Genomic DNA, 15,045 nt, shown 5'->3' on the forward strand with positions numbered 1-15,045 from the left:
GGTATATCACTGAGCATAACATATTAATCTAAAAGTTACGTTTAAAAATGTTAAAATGTGTCTTATATATGAATTTATGTTAGTCTAACAAAAAAATATTTTCCATACATAGATTTATTTTGCTACAGTTGTTTCTAAAAAAGTCTAAAAAAGAATGAAAGCAACAGCTTTGCATCACATACCATCGTCTCCCCATGACTACGGCAACCTGTTTCAAGCGGTCTCAAATCCGGCAGCCGCAGCACTACTTCTTCGGGCTACGGAAAATACCCAAGAACGCCGAAATGTGGAAGATGCAGAAACCATGGGGTAGTGAGCGCTTTGAAGGGTCACAAAGGATATGGTCGTTGGAAAGACTGCCTCTGTGCAAAGGGCACTTTGATTGCTGAAAGACAAAGAGTAATGGCAGCGCAGGTAATACCCACAGTGTAAAGTAAACCAAATAAAAAAATTTGCAAAGTAGGATATACATGGTTGCTTATGAAGATTACATTCAAAGTAGAACTATGAATAAAAACAAAAAGAAATTTAGGAATATTTTATATCCTCTGTTTTGAAATCTGTCTAAATCAGAATAAATTATTAATGTACAGCAAAAGTTCAAAAGTTTGTTCTTAATAGCGTATTCTTTAAATATGGAAATTTTTTTTAAAACAGAAATTGTTTTATCTTTTAATTAATATTACCCTAATATAGCTTGCTTTAAGACGTCAGCAAGCCCAAGAGGAAAATAACACACGAGAACTGCAACTGCTCTACTACTTTATTGAAAATGAAATTCACAACAAAGCCAGCAGCGACCCGTTATCATCATCAGGTGCGTCGTCTTCGCGTGTTTTTCAACTTCCCTGGTCAGTTTTTGTAACTGTAAGATATGACTTGAACCTTAAACGCGTTGTTATTTAAAAGTCATCACAATACGTACGTTGGTAGGCGCGAAACGTGCGAGATACGACGATTATATCTCAAATGATTGCAATGGAAGTTACGGTTTCGTGTCGTCATCACCGGTACATCAGCAACAACCGCACTTGGACAACAGCTCGGCCAAATCTGTTCATTCGGACAGCGATCAAAATGGCGACACGGAGAGAAAGTCCGACGTCACTCGCTCACCGCGATCGGACGACCCTAGGAAGAGTCCTCCTTCTGGTATGAGTGAAAACAGCTCACCGGCGTACAATGAAAGTCGATATAATCCTGAAAAACCTCACGCGAGTCAGGGGCCTGCATTGGATATCGACGAATCGCCAGAAAAGCATTCCCTTCTGTCACGAACTGACTCAGCTGACCAGGCCAGTGACGTAACCGAAAATCAGCTATACGATTCAAGCCAGCTAACACAAACGCAAAACCAAGATGCAACAAGGTAATTTCAATTAACTAAATTACTGTATAAAGTCAAGTTAATCTGTAAATATTAAGTCCATATAATTCGCTCTAAGTTATAATTATAATAAATCTAAATAAATAGAAACCCAGAAAATATATCGGGTTTTTTCATACAGTGGCGGGTTTGAGATGTTATGTCGAGTTTTTCCCAAACACAACGCGTCGCAATTATCTTCAATTTTAAAAAACTGCAACGGCGATGTGGTGAAAGCAATACAAAAGGTAATTACAGTATATTTATAGCATCGAATGTGGGTAGTAAAAATTAGCACGAAACTACCTGTAAAACGTCGCGCACTACCTTAACATTTCAATATTTTCTTTGTTTTTTCAAACATTTATAAGTCATATGTTTCATCATCCCACAGGTGTTAAAATTTGAAGATGAAATCGCAAAATCTTCACCACATTTGGGATCACCGAGAGACAACGCAACAAATTCTCATGTTCAGTTAAATTACACACGTGATAGCGCACGAGATCCCATTAACCTATCTCAACAAAGCGGTATGTTTTTGTCCTAAAAATAGCAACAGTGCGCCATAAAGATTGATAGAGGGTAATAATATTAATATTTTTTTCCTTCTTTTATAGCTGGAAGCTGCAACACGAGCCCTCATCCAACCATTGATGGTGACGCAATATCACCAGGCACACCTCCCATCGGTGATTTGTCGCAAGCCTACAAGTTCCAACAGGGTTCAATGGGTGCACCAGCACTGGATGCTCGAACCGCATTTTATCCTTTTGTAAACGGTTCGCTAGCAGGCAACTCCTTTTCAGCGCACACTGCAGGAAAAATTCCAGCGACTAACTTTAATGGGGCGTTTAAGCTGGGCCAATTCAGCAATTCTTCAATAAGATCACGTTATCCATTGCCGGGACAGATGCCGATGTCGTGCTTGGGAAATCTTTCCCCGTTTCCATCATCTTACGGCCAACACCCCGCCATCCGAGGACTCTTTGGCGGAGTTTCTCCTTACGGATCGTCTTCATTTATGCCTTCTCTTACCGCCGCCGCAGCTGCCCGCCCCAGACACCATTTCCTACGATACTAACCCTCAATTCTAAGGGCGCTTTCAGCCCTAACCCAAACCCCTCATATACATGGAGTCATTTTTCCAGATGCGACCGGTCATAAAGTTCTAACCCTGAACATTTAGAAACCGGTATTGTCTTTATTTTAGAGCAATAATAAGATCAATCTCCATTGTGGATCCTCATATGACCTTTTAAAGTGTTGCTTTGGGTAAATGACTTAAGACAAACTTAGCATTGATAAGGTTGCTCAGCCGTGTGAGTTTTTATATGACTTCTCAAACTGCCGCGTTGGGTAAATGAATTGTCGCACATATTGCATGAATAAGGTCTTTCTCCAGCGTGCATTCTCATATGACGTTTTAATTGCTAGCTTTGAGTAAATAACTTTTCACATAACTTGCAGTGATAATTACGCTTTCCAGTATGAGTTGTTACATGAGTTTTCAAATTGCTGCGTTGGGTACATGACTTGTCGCACATATCGCATTGTTAAGGTCGCTCATCTGTGTGAGCTCTTATATGATCTTTCAAGTGGCTTTTGTATTTGAATGATTTATCACAAAATTTGCAGGAAAAATGCTTTTCTTGTCCTTCTTTGTTGAAAAAGTCTTGTGAAATCCCATCAATCATTGCTTTTAACAAAACGTCAATTTGCATTCCAACTTCTTGACGACCCATTGCGTTATTATTATTATTACCTAATTACATAATATACAAACCTAATTCGTTCGGCAAATTGAATTAAATTACCCCAACACGTGCCACAGTTGCAGATTGTTTACAGAATTTTATGTATGATATATATATCATTTAAGCAATTAACAACATTTGCGAAAAACTAGAAAAAAATTACTTTAATGTAATATTTAAGCCCTGTTCAGAAGACTTAATTCACAGGCAAGCACTCTTATCTCCGCGTTGTGATTTCCTTTGATAAAACAAGTTGGTCTTTGGTAAAATGACAAAACCAAACCAATTCTTGAAAAATATTAAGACGAATGTCAATGCAATGTCAATATTTCATGGTAGTAGGCTACTACACTATTATTAATGATTACTAAACTATACCCTGCAAAAAACATTTATAGGTCTCCAAAGGTCATATTAAATATGATGATCATTAATACACAACTGATTTGTGCCTAAAACGTTTATAAGTGCATATATTCTTGCTCATATTACGTGTAAATGTCAATATTGCATGATACTAAGTACAACTGCATTAGTAATTATCAATGATTACTAAAATATATTTTGAAAAAAGCAATTATATATCTCCAAACATCATGTTAACATGATAATCTTTAATAAACATCTGCTGAATTTTGATTATATTTAAAACTAATATTAATGTAACTATTGGTATTGTATTGTATTATTGTTATTGTATTATATTGTATTAATATGTGTAACGATTTGTACTAATATTAATGTAACTAATATGTAACTGTAGTCTGTAAATAAACTACCAGCATAATATGTGTAATTTTGTATATATAATTAATTGCCTTCATTTCCTTGCCAGTTGCCACCATTTCAATAATGTTTTTGGATTCCCTACATACGAAAACTGCCTAAATCATAAAAATTTCGCAAACTTCACATAATACAAAACAACTTTTGTCTTTTATTTATTATTGACAATTTTCCCAACAAGCACATTACTGAAACCAATATAACTTCCACGCAAATGTCCATTATGCCTGACAAACTCATAAATGTATGTATTCTTACTCATAAAATGTGTATTGTTTAAAACGATTTAGATCAAAATGAGGTCAAAATTTAAACTTGTTAGGTGAAAAAACTGGTTGCCCTACTAATAAGGGATTTGCCACTTTACTGCGATTGTATTTCAACCTGATTTAATTTCGGTCGGTGCGATCGGTCCTGAAACGATTAGTTGAAATGGATATTTCAACGAAAATTTCAAAAGAAAATTTTTTTTTTGAGATAGTATTTTCGGCGCCTTGAAAATGAATCGCATTTGTGTTTCAAAAGTGTACAAGTGCTGCGGTTCGGATGTTTTTTGTGCTGCGACAAGTTACCGATTTTGCAAAGTTTTAAGTGATTTTAACGTAAAAGTCAAAGTTTCAATGTAATGTTCCCCGTAGTGGAGCTGCATCTTGTAAAGCAACGCCAAGAATAGACGCAGTCAACCGAGAATTTGCGGTGCATGCAGTTACTTGAAAACAACCGGATTAAGGGATAAAAGGGCGTCATACTAACAAAACAAATTTCTTTAATTTTGCCTCGTCCTTGCCTGGATCGCACCTGGTGTAGATATAACGCTGCTTGGTGTCGATGATAAATAATTGTTATTACGTAAGTCAAAAGTGAGCACACTGTAATGACTCCTCGCGGTCCTTAATCAACGCTTCTTGTAGCTACGTCGCATACCTCATAATCACGCCAATGAAGCTCTCAGTTCAGTATCTCAGTTTAAAACACTACACTAAGTCATACATTAATATTTTCTCCGACCTTGCTGTGGGTAAAAAATTTGAATTAGGGCCAATTCTTTGTATTTGCCGATATATTTGCAAACGTTTGTTTATTTCGACGAGACGTTTTGGCTTTTCACTGTGTGCTTTACCCTTGAAAAGCATAAAAAATCCATTGCATAATTGTTGCATTTAGGCAACATACGTTTGTGACGTATTTCTGCAGGATAACACTTTGGAAGATGATGAAGAAGAAGAAAATGTAAAACCGGAGAAAAAGAAACGGATTAGACCGAAAAAAAAGTGTCCGTAAGTTGTACTATAATTTTGGCCTAGCTTTCAAGTATATGAATGGAAGAGAATTTAAAATAATCTCAGCTTTTCAATGCTGTTTTTTGTTTTTATGTGTAAAAGAGAAGAAAAGTGAAACATGTCCAAGAATAATGACATGATGGTGTTAATAATTGTTCTAGATTGTGTTGTGTCATGAATTCGAGTATCTCGCGCCACTGCAAACTCGTGCACGAGAAAATAAACTAATGGAGAAGGTGATTTTGCATGCGAATTTTGCGAAAAGACTTCTGACTTCTTGGAATGGCCTCGTGACTCGTGAGACACCTACGCGGCAAGCTTCACGCTGATCAACCTAAGGCAAAGGAGATGGCTGATTCTCTGGACCGCCGCCGGAAAAACGTCCCAATCGGAAGTTTTGGTAAATACACAAAGTACAAAATGACGGTGCAGTAGTTGCTCATGTTGTTGCCATTAAAAATTATTTGTTATTCTACAAACAATTTGTGTATGATTTGCATTTGTAAAAAAAGCCTTTGAAGAAATGCTTCGTTGGTGCACTGTCGTCTTTATTTCATAAACCAGGTGGAAATGCAACGCGTACGAAGTCGGCCCAATGAAGCGATGGGATCGGTAATGGGATTTGAACGCAAAGCGATTGATGGTCTCGGAAAAAGGTGCACAATATTGTGTTTATTGCTAATTATAAATAAATAGCTATATTGTATGCACGACCTGACCTGCATAAATGTGTTAGAATTTGCAATTCATGTATTCGTTGTATTGTTTTATTTTCCTTTTTTCCACAATTTTCCAGACGACGACTTCAAAGTGGAAACGAGATGTATGGTTCTGTTGAAAACTTAATTTTTTTTTTCTGGTATCTAATTGTATTGATTCAATTCAAACGATGTTTAGTGCACAGGGTTCATAGTTGACCTGCCGTCGAAAGATGAGAATACCTGAATTAGGAACACTGAATTACTTTGTTTTGCAATGATCGCCAACACCACTGGAAACAATTCATTGGCACAGAACGCAACCATAACTAGATCAAACAACTGCGCTACGTTTAAAAATCAAACACAACTTGTTACAATTGTTCTGATATCTACTTAAAAATCATGTAACTGCTGTTTATAAACAAGTAAGTCATTTTTCATCTTCATCCACATCTATCTCATGACTCATGACTCATGATAGCAGCAAGATACTGCCAGAAGGTGATAGATATGTGTTAAGTTAAAGTTGACACGATAAGGCTTTAGAATTTAGATAGTGGACGAAAAGTTAAATTTTTCGTGGATCTTTAAATAAATCTTTCACGAAACTTTTAAATTTTTCTTCATAGACGTAATTGAAGCGTGTATTCGCGAATTGCAGGAAGAGAAGAGATACATGATTTGCCTCGATCAACGAGTTGAGGTAGTGCTTGTACCATGCAGGCACCTCTGTAGCTGTACCGGGTGCGAAAAAGCTCTCAGAAAGTTTCCGATATGCAGAGCTGAAATTGAACAGTCTATGCGTACTTACAGGTTGTAATATGTCTGTCGGGCATGCTTGCCTGAAGTGGCATAAATCCTCCTCACAATTATTTTGTTTGCTTCTTCTCGTTGATATCGTTTCGAGCAATGATTTATAGAGCTTAAGATGACACAGAAATGTCAGTGAGATTACCTACAGATCGTGTGTTACTTTGTGAGTGTGACGTCATAGAATCGTGTGATAATTTTGTAAATCATTACATTGATGTCTTTTTGATATACAGTACTTCAGTTTAATTGGAATGGTTTGCAGCCTAAAATATAAAGTTTTGTTACCTTTATACTGTTTCCAGAATGGACGCGAAGCTACAGATCAGGGCTCTCACAAATGCAAACCAAAAAATCCCTAAAGCTATGCCAAAAAATCCCTAGATGGCATGAAAAATCCCTAAACCATAATTAGCGCGTTATACTATTATTTTATCACTAGGGCGATTATTTTTTGACCTAAAAATTGAAAATTTTGATATTAAAAACCTTTTTTTTGACAAATTTTGACGTATGAAGAACTCATGTAGTTAAATTACGCATTATTGTACAAAAAGTTAAAATTTATTGTAGTAAAGAAGGTCAAAAATCTAACCACTTTTCACCATTTTCAACATGTCTGGATGGTCTTTTACATACAGTTTGTCAGCAGGTATATCAAGGGACTTCATTCCTTGTTGTGTATGCAACAATCCAATTAAGCTTTCTCGCTTCATACAATTTCTGTGGTCTGTTTTTATCTCTTCCAAAGTGCTGAATAGTCTTTCAGCGGGGGCATTGCCAAAGGGTAGTGACAACAAGCAAGCAACAACATTACGCAGATTTTTGTATTTTAATTCTCCAATCACTGATTTTTGAGAATCAATCAACAAATCATGCAGAAACACTCCAGGTTTTAAATAGGCTAAGCAGTTTCAATTACTCTTTAAAATTTCAAATAAACTTCTAAATGAACAGAAACAAGTAGACTAGGGTACAAGAATATTTCCCAACACTTTTAACGCCGATTTAAATAAAACAATTTCTTTTAATATTGCTACTCTCGCGATATTATGGATTGATCTAAGTCGATAAGACGTTCGGCAAAATCACTTCTATTTTAGACAGCCATGAACATGAACGTAATCCTCTACAGTCTACACCAATGTTCCCTCTAATTTTTCACGAATCTGAGCAAATACACTAACTCCCTGAGCGGTCCCTTGGACCACTGTGAGCAACATCAGACGTGCGTAGTGTGGCCATTATTTTGCGTTTATTTTATTTTCAATTCCGGTTGGATTTTTTTCTTGTGCGCAGGCGCAGCACAGATTTTCTGTGCGTGAAGACCGTGTCAGTAGTGCGCATTTGCGCCTGCGTACGCGCGCAGCTTAGAGGGAACATTGCTGTACACTCTAATCACAATGCAGAATGCACACCAAGGATTCCTTGGCAAGGAAGCACATGGCGGAAGCATGACTAGTCTTAATAAGTACTTTATACGTATCAACAATTTCAAAATCCCCAAAAAAAACCTAAATCATCAAAATCCCTAAACTTGTCGCTAAAAGGGGCTAAAAGTTCCAATTTGGAACTAAATCCCTAAAAGTGAGAGCGCTGCTACAGAATCAATGGAAACATCCGAATCGGCAACGGCTGCATTATGGGTCCCCGAAGGTTTCTTCTTCGCGCATTTCCAGATTTCTGTCGAATTTTCCCACCAAACACGCGACCGATCGTTTTCGCGCGTCTTGTGGTAAAAATAGATGCCAGTTCCCATTTGACAATAAACTGGGGGGAAAAAATGAAGAACAATAAACCAATGTCTAGAAATAGGTTACTAGGTTTGATAAAACCATAAATTTTACAAAAGAAATGAGAAAAATAGGTCGTAAAGTTAATTCCCCATGGGTTACAGACCTATCGATCAAAAACGTTATCAATCATACCATGGTGAGTTTAGAAGTTAGAACTAAAGAAACTAAGAAAGGTGCCCTAGAAAGGGAATGATGCAAAGCCTTATACAACTGACACAACTGGAAAGCTTTGTTTAACTTTTCACCCAATTTTACAAAAGGCATTTGGTAAAACGCCAGTCAACACAGTCACAGGCTAATATGCCACAAACGCATGTTATGCATGAGACAAACTTGGCATTGATAAGGTCGGGATAGGTAGGTAGGTTATGGATAACATTTTAAATGCCGCATGATATTTGGAAACTTGCTCTATATAACTTCATTTAAAAACTCATTTTTGTACATCAGACTTATCTTCGCTCGAATCTGACGATTCAGATTCACTTGCCTGCTGAACACTGGCTATTGCAGCAATTACTGTTGTGTCGATTTCAATGTCAGAATCCTCGTCATCAGAGCAGTCTGACAGAAGATTTTGCAAATTTCTAATCCACGCATTGCTGTAAATCTTTGCCTAGACATTTTGTAAATGTTTTTGTTTTCAGAAGTAGCCTACTATGATACTGACTCCGATGAAAAACTCAAGAAAATTCAGATAAACATCAAACACTTCCCTTTAGTAAAGTTACTACTACACTACCACAATAGATAAGGGTAAGCTAAGGTTTTCACAACATTTACCTTGAACTAGTTTACCAAGGCAAGAGCTCAATGTAATTGCATCCCATTTACATTTGGTAATAGTTACTTCGTGCAATTTTTCACTCGTATAAGTTGCGAGATAAATTCGGTAATTTTTACATCGTGCAATTTGATATCCGTGTACGTTGCGAGATACATTTGGTAATTTTTACTTCGTGCAATTTGATACCCGGATACGTTGCGAGATACATTTGGTAATTTTTACTTCGTGCAATTTGATACCCGTATACGTTGCGAGATACATTTGGTAATAGTAACTTCGTGCATATTTGCACCCCTGCAAATGATAACTTACAAAACTTGCGTTTGTACCCGTGCTAATTATAACTAACCCTAACCTCATTTATAAAATGGTTGCACTCAGTAGGCATTTGTTAACCCTATTTAGCAAATGGTTACAATCAGCAGCCATTTGCTAACCCTATTTAGAAAAAGGTTAAACTCAGTAGCAATATGTCAACGCTATTTAGTAAATGGTTACATACAGTAGCAATTTTTAACCCTATTTAGCAAATGGTTTCACTCAGTAAGAATTTGTTAACTCTATTTAGCAAACGGTTTTGGTCAGTTGCCATTTGTAAAATAGCAAAAGGTTACCATGAGTAGCCACATGTTAACCCTATTTAGCAAATGGTTCTGTAGCTTTGCGTCCATTTTGGAAACGGTATGAAGGTAACTATTGACTTGTTACTTTCCAACTGCGCTGAGGTCGTCACACGTCGCCAACTCCATTGTGCGGCATCACGCATTACAGACCACAATGAAGTCACAAAGAAGACGCGAAATTTGCAGTTATATTGACCGGGGAAGGCTTGATTGGCCACGGTCGCATTATGTGGAACATTTGCACTTTCAAACGGAGAGACTCGTATTTGACTCTTAGGTAATATCGCGCATCGCACTGTATTTGAACTCTTACATAATAACGCGCATCCTGGTACTTGCGCCTCAATCAAGCTCATTGAGGAACGTTTTCTTGACAATACAGCAAGTATGCATCATTAACCTTCTAGGCCGCCGATCTTTGTTTCTTCAGTTCTAATCTCACCATGCTATAATTTATAACGATTACGATGAAAGCGTCTTCTCTGTCCCACGGTCAATTAATATCACGCTCCGTTTCGCTCATTTCTTTTGTATTTGCCAATATTAGGTCAATTTTTTCTAATTTCGTTTAGGTTATTGTCAAATGGGAACTGAATAAATGACTATATAACGCATCCCTTTTTGCTGAAAGAGTGAAAGACATTTACATCTACTGCTGTTCAGTTTGCCAGTCAGCTTAAGGGACACACTTGGCTTGGACCGAAGGTTTTACAGTTTTTTAACTATTTTCAAGTTAGCCATATTCGTTGATCAGATAGAGCTCAAAAACAGTTAGAGTACAGTATAAAGTTTCCCAAATAGCTAAAAAGTGCCAGGGACACACTTGGCTTGAGCCGAAGGTTTTACAGTTTTTTAATTTGTGTCCGGTCCTATGGAGACCATTGTCTAAACAGGTTCTTTGTTCTGGACGATGTTTTTCTTAAAGATCCACACGCCCCATAACATTATGGGAAGAGGAAACAATTAGTCGATAGCCTTACACGTGCTAATGGTTTATTTGCTAACTGAGGGGCAAAACAATTATATACCATATATATATAATTTCCTGCGGTTCCTCACCCATCGGTGCAGTTGAGGTTGGTGATCATGCGTCGGGCGCATCTCAAAACAACGTTGTTGTGGTGAGCTGATATATAAGAAATCTTACGTGACCGAAAATTTTTGTGGTGTGCAGTTAATTAAGTTGTTAGTTTTTGTTTTGGCAAACATGTCATAGAAATATTTACACGATTTTAAAACCAGTTGCTAGAGCAATAAGCTTTTTTGTATAATGTTTGTCCCAGCGCGATGACTGAAAAAAGAAACTCAATAAAACAATTCCGTCACCAATAACCGCGCGAGAGAAATTCGAAGCTCGTCCTAAAACGAGAGACGAATGCGAATGCGCGAACCACTAATTTGTTGTCGAGGGATATAACATGTCTATTAAGAATTTTGCACGGCATTTTGTCAGAGAACAAGACCAAGAAGCAGTATTGTAATAAAATTTTAATCTTATTTAAAAAGCAATCAAGACATTTTTGCAGAAAGCATTATTTGTAAGGATGGTATATCACTGAGCATAACATATTAATCGAAAAGTTACGTTTAAAAATGTTAAAATGTGTCTTATATATGAATTTATGTTAGTCTAACAAAAAAATATTTTCCATACATAGATTTATTTTGCTACAGTTGTTTCTAAAAAAGTCTAAAAAAGAATGAAAGCAACAGCTTTGCATCACATACCATCGTCTCCCCATGACTACGGCAACCTGTTTCAAGCGGTCTCAAATCCGGCAGCCGCAGCACTACTTCTTCGGGCTACGGAAAATACCCAAGAACGCCGAAATGTGGAAGATGCAGAAACCATGGGGTAGTGAGCGCTTTGAAGGGTCACAAAGGATATGGTCGTTGGAAAGACTGCCTCTGTGCAAAGGGCACTTTGATTGCTGAAAGACAAAGAGTAATGGCAGCGCAGGTAATACCCACAGTGTAAAGTAAACCAAATAAAAAAATTTGCAAAGTAGGATATACATGGTTGCTTATGAAGATTACATTCAAAGTAGAACTATGAATAAAAACAAAAAGAAATTTAGGAATATTTTATATCCTCTGTTTTGAAATCTGTCTAAATCAGAATAAATTATTAATGTACAGCAAAAGTTCAAAAGTTTGTTCTTAATAGCGTATTCTTTAAATATGGAAATTTTTTTTAAAACAGAAATTGTTTTATCTTTTAATTAATATTACCCTAATATAGCTTGCTTTAAGACGTCAGCAAGCCCAAGAGGAAAATAACACACGAGAACTGCAACTGCTCTACTACTTTATTGAAAATGAAATTCACAACAAAGCCAGCAGCGACCCGTTATCATCATCAGGTGCGTCGTCTTCGCGTGTTTTTCAACTTCCCTGGTCAGTTTTTGTAACTGTAAGATATGACTTGAACCTTAAACGCGTTGTTATTTAAAAGTCATCACAATACGTACGTTGGTAGGCGCGAAACGTGCGAGATACGACGATTATATCTCAAATGATTGCAATGGAAGTTACGGTTTCGTGTCGTCATCACCGGTACATCAGCAACAACCGCACTTGGACAACAGCTCGGCCAAATCTGTTCATTCGGACAGCGATCAAAATGGCGACACGGAGAGAAAGTCCGACGTCACTCGCTCACCGCGATCGGACGACCCTAGGAAGAGTCCTCCTTCTGGTATGAGTGAAAACAGCTCACCGGCGTACAATGAAAGTCGATATAATCCTGAAAAACCTCACGCGAGTCAGGGGCCTGCATTGGATATCGACGAATCGCCAGAAAAGCATTCCCTTCTGTCACGAACTGACTCAGCTGACCAGGCCAGTGACGTAGCCGAAAATCAGCTATACGATTCAAGCCAGCTAACACAAACGCAAAACCAAGATGCAACAAGGTAATTTCAATTAACTAAATTACTGTATAAAGTCAAGTTAATCTGTAAATATTAAGTCCATATAATTCGCTCTAAGTTATAATTATAATAAATCTAAATAAATAGAAACCCAGAAAGTATATCGGGTTTTTTCATACAGTGGCGGGTTTGAGATGTTATGTCGAGTTTTTCCCAAACACAACGCGTCGCAATTATCTTCAATTTTAAAAAACTGCAACGGCGATGTGGTGAAAGCAATACAAAAGGTAATTACAGTATATTTATAGCATCGAATGTGGGTAGTAAAAATTAGCACGAAACTACCTGTAAAACGTCGCGCACTACTTTAACATTTCAATATTTTCTTTGTTTTTTCAAACATTTATAAGTCATATGTTTCATCATCCCACAGGTGTTAAAATTTGAAGATGAAATCGCAAAATCTTCACCACATTTGGGATCACCGAGAGACAACGCAACAAATTCTCATGTTCAGTTAAATTACACACGTGATAGCGCACGAGATCCCATTAACCTATCTCAACAAAGCGGTATGTTTTTGTCCTAAAAATAGCAACAGTGCGCCATAAAGATTGATAGAGGGTAATAATTAGGGCAAGTTTTTGTTGCACTAAAAACGTGAGAAAGTTGCATTTATTTTTAACAAAAGTTGCAGTAAAAAGTTGCATTTATTTTTAACAAAAGTTGCAGTAAAAAGTTGCATTTATTTTAGACCGCCGAAAATTCATTTTTTTGCCGGTACGCAGCAAGAAAATAACGCTCAACAATAACTCAAATAACTGAACAATAACTCAAATTTAAACGATAGTGAATTAATCAAGCGATCTATTTACATATAGTGCCAAATATTTCCACACATTGTCTGGGGAGAAATGGCGATCGTTTGCCAACAGTTTGCGTAGCATGCTAAAACTTCGTTCCACAGAGCATGAAGTTGCTTGGCAATTTAACAATTTGGTATAGAGTTCTGGACTGATGTTTGGTCGGGTCATTTCCACAATTGCTTTTAGATCACTGTTCAGTTCAAATCGATGATCCAAATACAATTTTATTCCAGATATATTATATTATATTTACGTTTTGCGCAATACTTGATAAAAGTTGCAGTAAAAAGTTGCATGAAAAAATGAAAAAAGTTGCAAAAAGTTGCAATACAAAATTCCTACAAACAGCTTAAAACATCATTCTACGTAAATTGTGAGTATTTAGGAAGCTGCCGGAAGCTGTAAAAAAAAGTTGCAAAAGTTGCAAAAACTTGCCCTAGTAATAATATTAATATTTTTTTCCTTCTTTTATAGCTGGAAGCTGCAACACGAGCCCTCATCCAACCATTGATGGTGACGCAATATCACCAGGCACACCTCCCATCGGTGATTTGTCGCAAGCCTACAAGTTCCAACAGGGTTCAATGGGTGCACCAGCACTGGATGCTCGAACCGCATTTTATCCTTTTGTAAACGGTTCGCTAGCAGGCAACTCCTTTTCAGCGCACACTGCAGGAAAAATTCCAACGACTAACTTTAATGGGGCGTTTAAGCTGGGCCAATTCAGCAATTCCTCAATAAGATCACGTTATCCATTGCCGGGACAGATGCCGATGTCGTGCTTGGGAAATCTTTCCCCGTTTCCATCATCTTACGGCCAACACCCCGCCATCCGATGACTCTTTGGCGGAGTTTCTCCTTACGGATCGTCTTCATTTATGCCTTCTCTTACCGCCGCCGCAGCTGCCCGCCCCAGACACCATTTCCTACGATACTAACCCTCAATTCTAAGGGCGCTTTCAGCCCTAACCCAAACCCCTCATATACATGGAGTCATTTTTCCAGATGCGACCGGTCATAAAGTTCTAACCCTGAACATTTAGAAACCGGTATTGTCTTTATTTTAGAGCCTAAGGAACTATCTTTCAGGCCGTAATGCAAAAAAGCCGTAAGCCTAAAAACTTTTTCATTCAAATGGACAGCTCAGACGATCAGAAAAGGCCGAGCCCATTGAAAAAGTTGGCGTACCATTTCGGTCGATATGGAATTGCAGTACCCCAAAAAACAGTTTCACGATGGAGAACTTGTCCAGACACCATTTCCTACGATACTAACCCTCAATTTAATTGGAAATGCTCATGATTTTTACTGTTATTGTTTACATATCTTATTGTATGATCATCGCCATGGTAATATAGCCTACGTACGGTAATTAGCAACTACCACTGCAAGCATTTAAT

The 15,045-nt window shown here is 37.4% G+C and overlaps 2 protein-coding genes across 2 annotated transcripts; both read left to right on the forward strand.

Moving 5' to 3' along the window:
- Nucleotides 1-402: 402 nt before the first annotated feature.
- Nucleotides 403-2,450, forward strand: LOC143444232 (doublesex- and mab-3-related transcription factor A2-like). The gene is made up of 6 exons (XM_076943394.1): nucleotides 403-414; nucleotides 697-817; nucleotides 934-1,369; nucleotides 1,509-1,614; nucleotides 1,761-1,899; nucleotides 1,987-2,450. The coding sequence occupies exons 1-6, from the start codon at nucleotides 403-405 to the stop codon at nucleotides 2,448-2,450; spliced, it is 1,278 nt and encodes a 425-aa protein (XP_076799509.1).
- A 9,404-nt stretch (nucleotides 2,451-11,854) lies between these two features.
- On the forward strand, nucleotides 11,855-14,484 carry LOC143444233 (doublesex- and mab-3-related transcription factor A2-like). Its single transcript, XM_076943395.1, has 6 exons — nucleotides 11,855-11,866; nucleotides 12,149-12,269; nucleotides 12,386-12,821; nucleotides 12,961-13,066; nucleotides 13,213-13,351; nucleotides 14,120-14,484. The coding sequence occupies exons 1-6, from the start codon at nucleotides 11,855-11,857 to the stop codon at nucleotides 14,482-14,484; spliced, it is 1,179 nt and encodes a 392-aa protein (XP_076799510.1).
- Nucleotides 14,485-15,045: the final 561 nt, after the last annotated feature.

This window comes from Clavelina lepadiformis, chromosome 1 (genome assembly GCF_947623445.1).
Source record: "Clavelina lepadiformis chromosome 1, kaClaLepa1.1, whole genome shotgun sequence".
NCBI classification, from domain to species: Eukaryota; Metazoa; Chordata; class Ascidiacea; order Aplousobranchia; family Clavelinidae; genus Clavelina; species Clavelina lepadiformis.